Genomic DNA, 16,411 nt, shown 5'->3' with positions numbered 1-16,411 from the left:
CCTACACAATAACCCTCCTCTCGTCTCCCTCACACCAGCCACTAAGTTTTTCAAAGTTAAGTGCAGGTTAGTTTGTTGGTTTTTTCTTTATATTTTGTAGTTTCTGTATTATTTTGTATTATATTACAGTATTGTAATCATTTTTATGTGAATATTTTGGGGTTGTGGAATGAATCATCTGAGCTTCCATTATTTCTTATGGGGAAATTCTCTTTGATATACAAGTGCTTTGGATTACAAGCATGTTTCCAGAATGAATTATGCTCGCAAACCAAGGTTTTACTGTATAGAGAAGTCCATAATTATACCTGGAGACTTTAGGACTTCTCTATCGGTAATCAACAGAACAAGTAGACAGAAAAATCAGTGAGGCTATAGAGGATTTCAACATTGTCAACCAGCCTGGCCCAAATGACAGGTGTGGACCCCTCTAAAAACAACAGCAGAATACAGATTCTTTTCGGGTGCATGTGGAACATTCGACAGAATAGACCATGTATATTGAGCCATAAAACTAGTCTCAGTAAATTTAAAAAGACTGAAATCATACAGACTGTATTTACTGGCCACAAAACTATTAAATTGGAAATCAAGAACAGAGCAGAAAAATGTCCAAAAAATTTGAAAGTTAACAGAACGCTTCTATTAATTTTTTTTTAACATTGATTCATTTTTGAGAGACAGAGTGTGAGCAGGAGAGGGGCAGACAGAGAGAGAGGGAGACACAGAATCCGAAGCAGGTTCTAGGCTCTGAGCCGTCAGCACAGAACCCAATGTGGGGCACAAACCCACAAATCGTGAGGTCATGACCTGATCTGAAGTGGGACGCTTAACCGACTGAGCCACCCAGGCGCCCCTAAACAGAACGCTTCTAAGTAACTCATGGGTCAAAGAAGAAATCACAGGGAGTAGTTAGAAATTTAAGCCTTTAAATGCTTCTTTAAGAGAACACTGGTCTAAAGTCGGTAATCTACACCTCCACCAGAAAAAGCTAGAAAAATAAGAACAGATTAAATCCAAAGTTTATGGAAGGAAAGAATACGGATAAAAGTGGGGAACAGTGAAATAGAGAGGAGAAAAATGATACAGGAAATCAGACCAAATCTGATTCTTTGAAAAATATCAACAAAACTGACAAACGTGCAGTGCTGTTGACTCAGATAAAACGGTGGCTCTACAAATTGTGTCGTGAGTGAAAGGGGGGGATGTCACTGTAGGTCCTGTAGATATTAAGGAGACAACACTGCAAGAAGAACAACCACGTGCCGGTAGTTTGGCAAGTTGACCTACATAAAATCGGCAGAGTCTCCGAAAGACCGAAGTTACCGAAACTGACTCAAGAAGAAATAGAAAGGTGAGCAGGCCAGAAGAGGAGGAAGCCAGCAGATGCAGGCTAGAGAAGAACTCCCTTGGTCTGACAAAGGGCTCTTAGAGAAAGCCCGCAGCTGGCGTATCACCGAGGGCAAAGGCAATGCCAGCGCTGACCCCACACGGCGCTGCCGGCCCCAACTTTGGCATAAAGCAGAACAAGAGTTGGGGGGGGGGGGCAGACACGCAGAGTGCCAAAGAAGTAAAGCTGTGTTTATTCACATACTGTGTGATCAGTACATAGAAAATCCTAAGGAGCCTTAAAAAAAAAAACCAAAAAACAAAAAACCCTATGAGAACTAAGAAGCGACTTTAGTAAAGGCCCAGAATACGAGGTCAAGGTGCCACATCTGTTATCTTTCTGTACATAGCAATGAGAATTGGAAGGCAATAAGAATGCCATTTACAGTAGCATCCAAAACTATGGAGTCCTTAGGGATATACTAAACGAAGTATCTGTGCACCAAAGAAGACCATTGCAGAGAAAATTAGGACCTAAATAATGGAGAGACATACCATCTTCATGGACTGGAAGACTCGGTGTGAAGATGTCATTTCTTCCAAAATGTGTCTATACACTTACCACAATCCCAGTCAAAACACCAGCAGGCTTTTTAAAATTGAGATCAAAACTTAAAACTTACACAGAAATGCAAAGGATGTAGAATAGCCAAAGCAGTCTCGACAAAGAACGAAGTTGAAGGATTTTACTTAATTGTGAGACTCAGGGTAAAGGCACAGTGATCGTGACAGCGTGGTTTTGGCAAAGTGTACACATGTCCAGGGAGGAGTGGGTAGACACACACACACACACACACACACACACACACACACACACACTGATTTTTTGGTTAATGCAAAGATTCTATGGTAATTTAAGGAGAAAGGATAGTTGCTTCAATAAATTGTGCTGGAAGAACTACACATGCACATGGGGGGGAAATGAACCCCGACCCTTCCCTTATACCAAATACAGAAATGAAGCCTGCGGGGCTCATTCGGTTGAGCGTCCAACTCTTGATCTCAGCTCAGGTCTTGACTCGGGGTCCTGTGAGTTCAAGTCCCACGTTGGGCTCCGCCCTGGGCGTGAAGCCTGCTTAAAAAAAAAAAAAAAAAGCCAGAATCTATTATAAGCCTAAACATAATAGCTAAAACTATAAAACTTCTAGAAAAAAAAGCACAGTAGAGAATCTTTGTGACTTTGGCTAGGCAGAGAGAGATCCCTTGGGGTACAAAAAGTCTGAACCACAAATGAAAACACTGATAGGTGGGACTCCCCATCAACAGCGCAGAGTTCCGCTTGTCCAGTGGCACCGTGCGGACAGCGGGAAAACAAGGTTCAGGCTGGGAGAGACGCCGTGTGCGTCAAGGACGTGTATCCAGAACATACAAAGTCGATAAGAAACAAATACAATAAAATACAGCGAAACTCCTTGAAAAGACAATTTTTGAAAGATATTTTTGGTTTTTGGAGGGTTTTTATTGAAAGTTTAGTTAACATACAGTGCAGTATTGGTTTCAGGAATAGAATTCAGTGATTTGTCACAAAAGATAATTAGGTGGCCAATAAGCCCACAAAAGATGCTCCACATTATTGGTTATCAGGGAAATGCATATTGAAACCACAACGATGTGCCCCTACACGTTGGCTCGGATGACCACGAGAATTTCAAGGCCTGACAATATCAAGTGGTAGAGGGATGTGGAGCAGTGGGAACCCAAACACACACTGTGGCAGCACCCAATACGGTGCCACTACTCTGGTAAGCGGTTTGCCAGCTTCTTAAAAAGTTACACGTACGCTCACTGCACGACGCAGCCGCTCCGTTCTGAGGTAACCGTGCAGAAGAAATAGAAATATCCAAGCTCCGGGACACCTGGGTGGCTCGGTCGGTCGAGCATCTGACTCTTGATTTTGGCTCGGGTCATGATCTCACGGTTCGTGGGTTCGAGCCCCACATCGGGCTCTGCGCTGACGATGCGGAGCCTGCTTGGGATTCTCTCTCCCTCTCTCTCTGCCCCTCCCCTGCCCACGCTCTGTCTCTCAAATAGAAAAAAAAAAGAACTATCCATGCACCCAGAGACTTTAGCATCAGTGTTCACAACACCTTCATTCATGACCTGCCCACATAGGGGACGACACAAGTACCCACCCCCAGATGGATGGGATACCCAAGGGTGCCGGCGTGTAATGGAACGCCGCTCCACAAGTAAAAGAGCTAGCATACCCAAGACAGCATGAATGAATCCCAAGAAACATTTCTTTGGTCTCCGGAAGAACCAGACTTTAAAAAGCACCTAGTGGGGCGCCTGGGTGGCGCAGTCGGTTAAGCGTCCGACTTCAGCCAGGTCACGATCTCGCGGTCCGTGAGTTCGAGCCCCGCGTCAGGCTCTGGGCTGATGGCTCAGAGCCTGGAGCCTGTTTCCGATTCTGTGTCTCCCTCTCTCTCTGCTCCTCCCCCGTTCATGCTCTGTCTCTCTCTGTCCCAAAAATAAATAAACGTTGAAAAAAAAAAAAAAAAAAATTTAAAAAAAAAAAAAAAAAAAAAAAAGCACCTAGTGTATTCTAGAAGGCCGGTCTGACCAGTAGCGACAAAAGGCCGGTCAGTGCTCGGTTGGGGCTGCAGGGTGATGAAAACGTTCCGTACGTAGATAAACGCCGTTGAAATGTACACTTAAAAATGGGCGCATCAAAAAAATTTTTTAGGGCTTGAGTCTGGGAGAGGGGCAGAGAAGGAGACAGAGACAGACCCAAGCAAGCTCCACGCTCCACACAGGGTGTGACATGGGGCTCAATCCCGTGACCCTGGGATTAAGACCTGAGCCGAAATCAAGAGTCAGATGCTCAACTGACCGAAGCACCCAGGTGCCCCAAATGGGCGCATTTTGTTGCCTGTAAGCTGTAACTCAGTAGGAACTTTTTAATTGTTTTCTTTAATCTTTACTTTTGAGAGAGAACATGCATGTGCGTGTGCAAGTGGGGGAGGGGCAGAGAGAGGGGGACAGACCTCCCAAGCAGGCTCTGCTCGGACAGCAGCGAACCCGATGTGGGGCTCGAACTCACAGATCGTGACCTGAGCCGAAGTCAGACATTCAGCCGACTGAGCCAGGCGCCCCGAAACTGTTTTTAAAATAAAGAGCAGCTGCGGTCAGCGTCACCCACACATCAGGGAGCAGCTGTGGTCCAGTGAAGTTTCCCGGCGAACGTCGCCGTTCAGTCTCTCCTGCCCCAAGGCCACGCATCTGTTCTCCGTTCCTAGCATAGGGCAGCCGAGCGCGTCACAGCAGAACGGGCTCCCCCACGGTGACACCACCATCCGCTGGTTGCGGAACCCTTATCAATTTGCCCGGCTCTCCTAATTACTCTGCACGGTGGAAGCTAGGAGCTCCCCGGGGAAGGCCATTACCGCAGGCAGGGCCCTCCCAGCAGCCCGGGCTGCTCAGGCCTCAGGAGTCCCTGGGCCGCCTCGAGGGTGAAGGAGCCTCGAGCTCCTACCCTCGTCCCGGCCCAAACTGCCGACACCTCAGGCCTGCACACACGGTTTGAAGAAGCACCTCGACTTAAAAAAAAACATTAAGCCCAGTTTATAGAACAAACCCGCTTTCGCTTTCTCTCTGTGGTTTTTTTATTGAAGTATAATTGGCAAACGATTTCCTATTAGTTTCGGGTGTAACATCGGTTTTCTGGGCTCGTAAGCGGTTTATTCCATTTCTGGAGAACACTGCACAGTTAGGTCACACCCCTGTCCCCTTGCTGAGAAAGGCCACTGGGAACCAGCAGCCCCTCCAGCCACAGATGTGATAAGACCTGGCTGCGTTCCGGGGAGAGCTCACTTACGAAACCGGAGGCAGTCTTGTTTGGAGTTTCGTTGCCTTTCCGGATACTACATTCACAAGGTGGGTGCGGCTCTCCGGAGAGGTTCCCGCACCCACGCGGCGGGCATCTCTGCCACCCGTGAACCTGAAGGTGGTGAGGCCGGGTTCGCCACTAAATGTGACTGCTGCACTTTTAAAATGCAGCCTTTGTTGGGGCGCCTGGGTGGCGCAGTCGGTTAAGCGTCCGACTTCAGCCAGGTCACGATCTCGCGGTCCGTGAGTTCGAGCCCCGCGTCGGGCTCTGGGCTGATGGCTCGGAGCCTGGAGCCTGTTTCCGATTCTGTGTCTCCTTCTCTCTCTGCCCCTCCCCCATTCATGCTCTGTCTCTCTCTGTCCCAAAAATAAATAAACATTGAAAAAAAAAATTAAAAAAAAAAAATTAAATGCAGCCTTTGTCAAGCTAAAACTGTCCCTTATACTCCTGATTTACTAAGTGTTTTCATCACAAATAGGTGTTAAGCCTGATCAGGTTTTTTTTTTTTTTTTTGGCGTTGATCCTGGTAAACATTTTCTTTTTCACTTATTAGTGTGGCAAAATATGGTGGTAGATGTTCTGAAAATAAGCCAGCCTTGCGTTACTGAGGTAAACTTTACTTGATAACGATGTTCTGTTTTAATACTTGGTTGATTTGATTTGATAATGTTTATATATAGTTTTTGTAGCTATGTTTACAAGTTAAATCGGCCCGTAAGTGTCTCTTGCGTTGTCCTTGTATGGTTTGGGAATAAAACTGGCCAGGCGTCTCGCACTCTTTTTTACTTTTCTGAATAATTTGAATAAGATGGAAACATACTGTCCCTTGAAAATCTGGTTTCTGTGAAAATTCAGTAGAACCCCCTGTGAAGCCATCTGAGCCTGGGGCCTTTGGGAAGAGAATTACTCAACAGTTCAATTTCCTTAATAGTTACTGGATATTTCAAATGCTGTCTTTTGGTTGTGATTTTGGAGTTTTCTGTTGTTTCCAGGTTTTATCAGTGTACTAGTGGGTAGCTGTTGGTAACACTCACTTGTGCCCAGTTATCCCCTGCTGTGTTTATTTGCTCCCCTTGTTTGGATCAGTCTTGGCAGAAGTTCTCGTCACCACAGGCAACAGTTTGGGCTCCGTTGATGTTCTGTATGCGGTTTTCCTCGGGGCTTCTGTTTTACTGAAGTCCGCCTCTACCTTCACAATTTTACGTCTTGTTTCCCTCAGTTTGTTGTGTTGCTTTCTCTCTGGCTTCTTCTGCTGGAGGTGTAGCTCACCTCCTTGCGGGTGAGCTGCTGTGGTCCCCAAGAAGTGGGTCTCAGCTGTGTCCTGCAAATTCTGGGACTCAGTTCTGAATAGTTCTTAATTCATTTTATGGATTCCTTTCTAACGCAAGGATGAATCCGTAATGTAATGTTAGTTTCACATCTGAAGGGACCCTGGAGGGTTTACTATTGGTGTCTAATTTTATTGCACTATGTCTGGAAGGAATTGAGACTTGCTCTATGGCAGGTCTGATATGTGGTCCGATTCTGCCTATGGTCCATTTGCTGAAGAAGAAATTCTATTCTCTGCCTACCAGTTTAGATGTCTGTGTGTCTGATAACTCAGGCAAATCAATTCGATTAAGTCTTTGCCACCTCTGCGTGGGTTTGTCTGTCTGTGAGCGGTAGGGACAAGTTACAGTCTCCATGTGCCTGTGCTGAATTATCTGTTTTTCCCTTGTAGCTCTGTCCGTTGTTTTCAGATATACTCTGAAGCCAGACCTGTACCAGTACAGAGGCCTTATTCCCCGGTGATGACACTTGTTGTATCATTGTGTTTTATTTTTTTAGTTTTAAATTTTATGTGTCTTATTTTTTTTTTTTTTAACATTTATTTACTTTTGAGACAGAGAGAGACAGAGCATGAACAAGGGAGGGTCAGAGAGAGAGGGAGACACAGACTCTGAAACAGGCTCCAGGCTCTGAGCTGTCGGCCCAGAGCCCGACATGAGGCTCAAACTCACGGACCGCGAGATAGTGAGCTGAGCCGAAGTCGGCCGCTTAACCGACTGAGCCTCCCAGGCGCCCCTTGTGTGTCTTATTTTAAATGGGTCCTCCACACGACATCTCATGGGACCTTGGGTTTTTTTTTTAATTAGTCTGAGAGTTTTTTATCTTCATCAGCAAGTTTAACTTATTTGTATTTATTAAATTCTTACCTCTGGGATTTAATTTTTCTGCTCTTTCTTTGTTTCCTTCTTCCACATTCCTGTTTTTCATGGGAAAAGTCCAGCTGGCTTCTGCTTTGTTACAGGTTTCGTGTTCTGACTTTGTCTTAGCGTCACTGATTCCCAACCACGTTCGTGCAGCCCTGCCGGGTTCCGAGACACCCCCCGCCCCCCACCGGCTGGAACCCTCACGTTGGGTCGCTGGTGTCGTGCTCAGGGTTCTGATTTCCCTGTTGCTCAGGCCCGTTGTAGCTTCTTCTGGATCTGTTTCTCTCCTTATGTCAGCACTTCTCCCGAGAGGGTTTTCAGTGTAGATCCTTCTATAAAACCGGGTTTGTTTCCCCCGTGCTTAACAAACCCTCGTGTCTGAGTCCCTGCAGGTGTTTAGAGGTTCGTGTCTGAGAACTCGGCACAAGGACGCGGAGGCCTCGTGTAAGTTCTGCCTCCTCCAGAGTCTGTCCTCCACTGTCACGCTCCAGGAGGACACCCTCCGGCCCTGCGGTGGGTGCAGGAACAGCGTGACTGTGACTGGGAGGGAGGGGCTTGTTCCTGTGCCTCGGGAAGGACAGTGACAGGTATTTCCGGGGCGTCTTCGGCTCCTGTGACCAGGTTTCCGGCGCATGGGCGGCTCCACCACACGTGCTCTCTGCACCACCGCACGCGCTCCTCACCTGTATTTCAGTTTGCCGGAGTCACCACAGTCCCGACGACGCAGCGTCACACACGGGCACGTGGGATGCCTTTGTTTCAGGCCGTTGATGGAACCGCTACGGACGTGCGGCTTTTGTAGCTCACTCTGTGGCCTGGTCCCCGTGGGGATGAGGGAACCCTGTGGACGAGCGGGAAGCCCAGCTGTCCGCAGAAGGGGGCACAGCTCGGGGGTTCACACCCCACCAGGCGCTGTCCTGTCTGCAGCATTTACGGTTCACTGACCCGGGAGCTAACGCAGGCCGGCGGCCTTGGCCATTTGCCCGCAGCGTGCTGGACAGAGGAGCTAACCTGGCCGAGAGGCTAACCTCTGGCCACTGACTCACAGGATGGTAGTGGCTCACTGCTCTGGTTTATGTGCCCCTAAAGCAGCATGCACAGAAGCCGGGGAGGTTGGGAACAGGTCCCCGATCGCTACGGGAGGCAGACAGGGCCTTTCCTAGGAAGGCTATTGCATTTTCTGATACGAACTTCCACCTCTCAGAGCCAGAGTGATACTGCCTAGGCGTCCACATGGTGACCCCAGGCCCTGGAGCCAGCCCCCCTTTTCTGTAGAAGAGCCTGTTCTGGAAACGTCCGCTGGAGAGCACCCAGAAGCACTGCAGGCCGCTGAGGCCGGAACGTGGTTCCGCTGGCCCCTCCCAGAGTGGTTGGGCAGGGGCCGACCCTCTACCTTCCGGCCCAGGGGGTAGGCGCTGTGCCGGGACTGATGGGAGCAGGTGCTGTCCGGGAGCACGGAGTCGGGAGCCCGGGACACCTAACCTCCACCCAGATCCTGGGCTGGGCACCCCCGGCTGGGCCAGATCACCGGTCCCTGCAGCCCTGCCGTCTGCTGGCCTCCTGTGGCCTCCTGTGGCCTCCTGTGTCACAGACCAGCCCACAGGTAGCTGGCTGGAAACTGAGCCGAGCTCGGGGCCCCGGGCTTCGTGGGCAGAGGGCCGCCCTGCCATCTGGCTTCTCCTAGGCTCACGTCTCAGGTCAGAGATGGCGGGGTGCGGCCCCAGGGTGGGGGAGGAAGCACACATTCATCAGATTTGCTTTCATTTACCAAGCACCAGCACTGCGGCGGAAGCCATGAGCCCGGTCCTGCCTCCCCAGTGAGGCTGGGGCCGCTCTTCCGTGAGGAGCCAGGCAGATGGGAACTGCCCAGACTTGGGACTGACTGCCCCAAGTTCAACTCGTGATACAGCAGTCTCCAGTTAGTTTGTCTCGGCCGCTTCCTCCAGGCAGCCTCCAGTGCAGGCCACGCTCCTCATCTGGGGGGTGGGCGCCACCCGCTTTCCCTTTGCGTTGGTCGGTGGTGGCGGGCAGGCCGGTGGCGGGCAGGCCTCCACACAGCCCCTGTGGAGGATGAGGCAGGCGTGTGCACAAAAAGCTTCGCTCAGAGCCCCGTCTGGCTGCGCGTCGGGACTCGGCACACGTGACACTTGTCCTCACGTGCTCAACCCTGCCGAAGGGAAAGGCCCCTGGGAGCCACCTCCGGCCGCCCTGCTGCCCACCGCAGCTGAAATCCAACAGGGAGCAGTGGAGGAGGCCCGCCGGCCACCTCATGGAGCTGTTCCTGCTCTTGGCGGCTCTGTCCCTTTGCCCCTCCCCCTGGGCTACCCGAAAGCAGCCATGGGGTCCCGAAGGCCATCATCAGATGTCCAGAGAGCAACCTGAGGGCCTGGTCTGGTGTGGGGAGGCCTGTGGCCACAGTGGCTCACAGCGCCTTGAGCACGATGGCAGCTTGTGTGCCCATGGCCGAGGGGCGTCCTCCCAAGGGGCCTCGTTTTCGTGGAAAAGGAGAGTGTTGCCTCAGCCGCTCACAGCTGCTCCCCTGCCAAGAGAGGCGGAGGGCAGCTCACTGCCACGGGCAAGGGGGGGTGGTGGGCATGAGGACCAGCAGCCCCTAACGTGTGAGGGTCCCCGGCCGCCTGGAGCAGTGAGAGGGAGAGAGAGAGAGAGAGAGAGGAGAGGGAGAGGGAGAGGGAGCGACAGAGGGTGAGCCTGCCTGGCTGACGGGAGAGGACCTGCCATGGTTCCTGTGGACAGTGCGAATCTTACCTTGTGTACCTAGTGCTTAGGCTTAGATCTGTGGGAAGGAGGCAGATCAGAACCCGCCCCGTCCCATCTGGTCGCCCCTGGCCTTCTGCCATCCCCACCCGGCGCCTCACAGGCCTGCTGTCCGAACGCAGCCCCGGGTCCTGGGTGAGGGCAGAGACAAGCACGGCCCCGGTGTCCAGAAGCCGGCTCAGCCTTCGCACACCTCCAGCGTGCTCTCTGTGCCTTCTTTCCCTTCTGGGGCCCAGAGGCTTCTTTCTGCTGTCGCCTCTGCCTTCCAGGTTGGGGGCAAGCCAGGCTTCATTTCCTGGCCACCGCTCTCTGCTCCCTCCCTGATCTCCAGTTCTCGCTGCCCTGGCCCTGCCCCCCACCCCTGCACCCACACACCTGCCACCCACCCGCCCCACCTCAGGCCTCTCTCAGCACCTCTTTCCTGTACAGCTGAGCTTCAGGCCCCGGAGAGGGCACAGAGTCCACGTGGAAGGCAGGGACTGCTCTCCAGGTCCTGCCTGCCCACCTTGGACAAGGTGGCCCTGGACAAGGCCAGAACTGGCCTCTCTTCAAGGCCTGTACTCATGGAGCATTTCCCCTAAATTCCCTTCCTTAGGGCCCCAGTGTGCTCCCAGGCCCAGGACGGGAGCCACACTGGGCCACACTGAGAGGCCCCAGTAGACAGGCCTGGGTAAGCTCAGAACCGGGGGCAGGGGGAGCCCTGAAAATATTAGGAAGGAGCGATTAGGGGTTGGTGCTGGGTGTTAACCTCAGGAAGGAAGGGGACAGCACAGAGATGCTGGCATGTTTCACAAGGAGGTTGGTCTGTGCTCAGTGCCCCCAGCCCAAGGCCAGGAGCAGCTCGAGGAAGGATCTGGGGTCTCCTGTTCACCCCCCTCCACCTGCTGAGTCCAGGAATGTGTGCCCGGAGCCTCTGCACCAAGGGCGGACAGCAGTTCCTGCAGGGTCACTCAGGTCAGGCCCAGGGCCCTGGGAAGAAGCTCGCAGCTTCCGGACACGCGGGGTCGGGAAGCCAGGCTACTCCACATCCGCTGTTCGCTAGAGGCTTGGGTTCCATCCCAACATGCCGGGAAGCCTTGGAAGGTTTTGGGGAGCAGGACATAATCTAATTCACAACCACTAATCAAAAAGGGGGTTTGGGATGAGGGGCAAGGAGACTGAGAAGGGCTGAACCCAGGGGCGCGAGGGCTCCCACGGAAGCAGGTGCGAGGTTTCTGTGGGAGCAGCGTCCGTCAGCGTGTCAGGTGACACGCGGGGGCGGGGAGGGGACGCTGAAGGCCCGGAGGGACCAGCCGAGGCTGCAGCCAGCCAAAGAGACCTCGTCCCTTGTGTCCAAGACTACGGCTGGGACTTGAGGCCTGCAGCGCCCCCAGCCCCAGGGGAGGCTCTGGAGAGCGAGGACAGCCCTGGGCCCGGCCCTTCCGGCAGTCTTCCGAGGCCCAGGTGGCATGTGCTCAGGGCAGCTCGCCCCCCTCCCCGCCCCAGGCAGCATCCCCAGGTCAGAAGGGGGCTGAGCAGTGGCCCTGAGCACCCAGGGAGCTGGGACCAGCGCCACCCGTGTACATAGGGTCCCGGGAGCCTCCGAGATGGGGACCGGTTCACAGCTGGAGGCCTCGGGCAGCTCGCTGAGCCTTCCCGAGGGTGGGAGCTGGGCCAGCTGCACACAGGAGGCCAGTCCTGTGCTCAGACGCTGAAGCCTGATGAGGACCAGAGAGCAGAGAGAGAAATCCCAGGCCGGGCTCTGCAGAGTGGCTCAGGCAGGGATCAAAAGGGCAGCGTGGAGGAGGCCGCGTTTCCACAAAGCAGCCACAGGCCTGCTCGAGGGCAAACCTCAGGTTAAGCAGGGAAGACACACATCATGGTCATGGGGTGTGTGCTGGGGATGAACGGGCCTGACCTGTCCGGCTTCATGCCTGAGCCCGGACTGCTCTTGCCCAGGAGGAATCTGCCGCCTCCTCAGGGAGGGCTCCGTGGGCAGTCTTCTTGGCCTTTCTCCCCAAGGCCGCACATGGTGCCAACACTGTTGCGGGGGGGGGGGGGGGGGGGGCCCCCCAGGGTTGTGACCCTGTCCCTCCCACTGACTGCTGCCTTCCAGAAGGAAACCAAGCGGATCACGGGACGGAGAGGGGGCAGGGTAGCAGGATGGGGCTGCCTGGAAGTCCGAGCCTGCGGGTTTGCTTGTAGGATGCAGGCCGGGAGAGCATGTGCACAGGAGGAACGGGTCTGGAGTTGGACAACCAAAGACACAGGCCCTTCCTTCATGAGGGAGAAGCAGCCATGGCCTTGGGAAGCAGAGAGGGGCACGGGAGCGTCCAGGGACCAAGCGCACCACCGCCCCACCCCAGGACCCCGGTGATCGCAGGCCAGGCACTAGGAGAGCAGGGCCTGGCCCCAGGATTCGGTCCCAGGGCGTAGGAGGGAGACCTAAGGGTGTGTGACCCTGGGGAGGCTTCAGGGAAAGGAGCCAGGTGGCTGGAGATGACAGAAGGGGCTCCGGGTGAGGGCCAGGGGCCCGAACTGCAGCTCATAGCACTCGGGACACGATTGGGAAGTGCAGTGGACATCACCGGCTGCAGGCCGGCCCTCTTCTGTCCCATCCGCCCGTCCTCAGGTCTCACCCAGGTGGGTCCCCACCGTCCAGCATTCCCCGCTCATGCTGTGTGCAGTCCTGTGCTGGCTGGGCCCAGGGTGACGGGCTCAGCCACCCTGGGCAGATGGCACACGTGTCCCCCATGTGTCTCACACGTGAGATGCTGCTGCCAGACCCCGCCTTTCCCCATCTGTACACTCTGGGGTGGTGGTCCCATCCAGCGTGGACCCTCCTGGGGCTCTGGAGGTCCTGGCCCTCCCTGCTGGGCCAGCTCACGAGAGGGAGCCACTCTAGCTTGTCTCTTATAACTGCTTCTTAATAACAACTTTTTTTTTTTTTTTTTTTTTTTTTTTTTTTTTTTTTTTTTGCGCAAAAGAAATACATCTGTAGTTCTAAAAGCTTGGCAGATAAGAAAAGCCTGAAAGACAAAAGTCTCCTATCCCGCCCTAGTGCAGATGTGCTGTTGTGGGTGCTTTGGAAGGGTGGCCCCGGAGTGTCAGCCCACGCCTGTGATGCGTGGTCCGGCTCCCAGGTCCTTGGCCTGTGCCTGGCCGTGTGTGTTGGGGCTGCTGGGTGGCTGGAGGTGCCTGGCAAGCATGGCCAGCACGCAGAGGGCAGCTGGCAGCTGGGGAAGTGCCTGAGACCGACCACGAGTCAACCTTTAACCTCGGCACCCCCCCGGGACCCACTACAAAATGGTCATGGCAGGGGATGACGTTTTCAGGGCCAAATGTCCAGAGTGCCCAGTGGAGGGGCAGGCCCGGGCCCTGCGGTGCAGCTGGAGAGCACGTGCCCACAGAGACCTCGTGTCCCAGGACCCCAGGGCACAGTTGCTGCCGTTGAACGGCTTCCCTGGAAGGACCTCTGGGCTGACGGGCTCTGGTGACAGTGCCCAGTGTGGGGGTGTGGGTCCCACCGGCAAGAAACACAGCGGCTCGTACTCGGGGAGCCCGGCTTCCCGAGCACCCGGCTGCCTGCCCCTTCCTGCCCTTTGTGGTGTGACATGCTTTTCTCTTGCTGTTCTTCTGCTAGAGCTCACAGCACCTCCAGCAGCCGACAGCCTCAGACACCCTGACGGGAGCCCCGTGGGCACACAGGCTGCCCTTGCCATCGAAGGGGTGAAGACAGAAGCCCAGGCCAAGGCCAGGCCCTCCAGAACTGCCAGGGCTCACCCTGCAAAAGCTAAATGCTGCCAGAGGCCCCCCAAGATCCGTAACTACAACTTAAAGGACTGAGTTCCCCTGTCGGAGCTTGGGTCCCCAAGCTTCGATCACGCGGCAGGGGTGCGTGTGCGCAAGCACCCATGTGTGCACGAGCGCGGGGTGCAGGCAGAGAGCTTCGGAGCAGGCTCCCCAGAGCCACCGAGGTGCCCCACTGACCAGCCTGGAGCCATTAAAGTCCGTGCCTCCCGTGCTCTCTCTGGGCCGTGGAGCCGTCTGCTTGTCCCCCTTGGGAAAGGGCATCAGCGCGTGAGCGCCACGTGAGAGGAGTCCAGGCCGGCCTCCACGGCGGGGGCGTGGGGGGCGGTCACAGGCACCACGGCCCCCCCAGAACCCGCTGAGGGTGGTGGGGGACACGGGGAGCAGAACGCCCGCACACGGAGTGCTGTGCGTGTGAGGGGCCCTCCTGGGAGAAGTGAAAGCTGGGGGTCAGGGTGAGCCCCCGTGGCCAGTCCGGGTCCCCGAGCTCTGGCCCACGTGCCGGGGCGCTCACGTCAGGGAGCTGCTGTGGTGGACGTGGCCCTTCCGGTCCTCAGCCGGCCCCGTGAGGCCAACACGGCGGCGGGTCACTCCGGCGCCTCCCACGTCCACCCCGCAGTGAGGCATTCCTGACGCCCAGATGCCCGGAGCCGGGCGCCCGATCCCCTGGGCTCCAAGCGCCGCAAGACCACGGCCACACCTCGGTGCCCGAGAAACGCCCCACGTCGTAAGCGCGCACCCCTCACACCCGCGGGCGCATTCTGCAGTGAACTCAGCGGTTGGGACCACGGTCCCTGGCCTCGGGGGTCAGCGTGGGGGAGGCCAGGGCATGTGCTGCCCCCTTCATCCAGAGCCCTCGGCCTTTTTGTCCCCTGGCGTCCACACCTGGTTGGCACAGCCAGAGCACTCCTTGCCTGCAGCCGTGCTCAGAAACGGAGACAGCCTGTCCCCAACCCCGGGCAGAGCGTGGTTGTGCCCTCAGGTGGCCTGGGTGCTCTGCACTGAGGCTTTCCCTTTTGGGGCAAGCTGTCCCTGAACCGGGAGGACAGGAGAGGGCTGCCGGGCTGCCGTGCGACCTGTATGCATCACGTGGCCTTTGTGGCTTCAGTTTGCCCTCAAGTAAAATGTGAACGGCGTCATCCGCCTGCCTGGCTCACAGGTGTGGGGGGGTGTGCAGACGCACATCACAAGGTGAGGCCACGAACGGTGCTGGTGGTGTTTGTCCGACACAGCTGCCTGGTGCAAGACCGAGGGGTCACAGGCCAGGTCCCAGTGGCTTGAAATGGCCCCTGCCCCATCTTGTGCCTCTGTAACGTGCTTCATTGAGCTCCATGTGAACACACAGGCATGGGGGGTCACCCTTACTGCAGGCTCGTCCTAGGGGGCCACACTTCCAGGAGCCTGACCAGGCAATGGAGGGTCATTCCCAACATGCCAGGAAGCAGCAGCAGCCGGGAGGCGGCCCTGCCCAGGGGTGGCAGGAGTCCCGGTGCTCTGCTGTTCGTAGAAGTGGGGCACGGCCGTGTGACTTTCTTATGCTGAAAAACTGGGTAGAGATGTCCTGTCACTTCCCACGGAGACACCTTAGAGCCCGTGAGCGAGTCCCCGAGCCGTCTCTGTGGTGCAGACCCAGGCCCTCCCTCCCAGGCCGTGTCGCCCTGGAAACAGCCCCCGTCACCTGGGCCCCTGGCAGGCAGCAGTGACCAGCAAGAAGTGAGCCTGGGATACTTGAAGTCACCGAAAGTCCGGAGTATTGTGCAGCACGATCCAGCCGGCCCTGACCCGGGGTGCAGGATATCTGAAAAATTATTAAATCGGAAGGGAAAAAAAAACCCATGGGAAGGTTGTTCAGGACATTAATTCAACTGTTGGCCTTAGGGCCCTCCCCATCCCTTTTCCTGGTGGGAAGCCCCCAGGGACAGGATGCCACCCGAGAGCCTGGAGCATCCCGGCACCCGGCTGCCGACGGGACCTTAACGGGGCTGGTGAGCGCTGTGGGACATGCAGGGGCACGTGGCCAAGTGAAGCTGTGTGGCCGGGACTCACGGTGCCAGTCCCGTTCTGTGCTGTCCCTGAGTGTCCCTAGCCAGTGTCCTGCTCCACACAGCTCCTGGGCTCTTGAAAGCCGGGCGGAAGGGGTCGCCATGGAGTCCAGGGAGCAGCGTTTGATTTCAAGACAATGAGGTGGCTTCGAAGAAGCGGCGGGGCTCCGGCCATGCAAGGGACCGCTGGGGGCTCTTCTGGCCTCACAAAGAGCCCTCGTGGGGGCCCATCAGGTGGCCCGGCCCTGCAGGGCATGGTCGCCAGGGCTGGATGGCGGTCGTCCTGGACTCTCAGGTGACCCCTAGACGGGCCGCCTGTTTCTTTTTGGTCTGGAAGCCTAGGTCTTTTTGCAAGTTCGGTAACCACGTGGGCAGGGAAAATGCGCCCAGACGCA

At 55.4% G+C, this 16,411-nt stretch overlaps 1 protein-coding gene across 1 annotated transcript in view; it reads left to right on the top strand.

The window, feature by feature from the left end:
- The window catches only part of CCDC57 (coiled-coil domain containing 57), a 103,555-nt gene extending 89,367 nt beyond the window's left edge, over positions 1–14,188 (top strand). The window contains exon 20 of the mRNA XM_030295893.1: positions 13,808–14,188. Coding sequence (XP_030151753.1) covers positions 13,808–14,010 — 203 coding nt within the window. The 3' untranslated portion in view covers positions 14,011–14,188. The remainder of the gene's footprint in view (positions 1–13,807) is intronic.
- The last annotated feature ends 2,223 nt before the right edge of the window (positions 14,189–16,411 follow it).

The sequence above is a fragment of the Lynx canadensis genome, chromosome E1 (genome assembly GCF_007474595.2).
Source record: "Lynx canadensis isolate LIC74 chromosome E1, mLynCan4.pri.v2, whole genome shotgun sequence".
Classification (NCBI taxonomy): Eukaryota; Metazoa; Chordata; class Mammalia; order Carnivora; family Felidae; genus Lynx; species Lynx canadensis.
The sequence above is the reverse complement of the archived record's forward strand: the minus strand, read 5'-3'. Positions and strand labels throughout refer to the sequence as shown.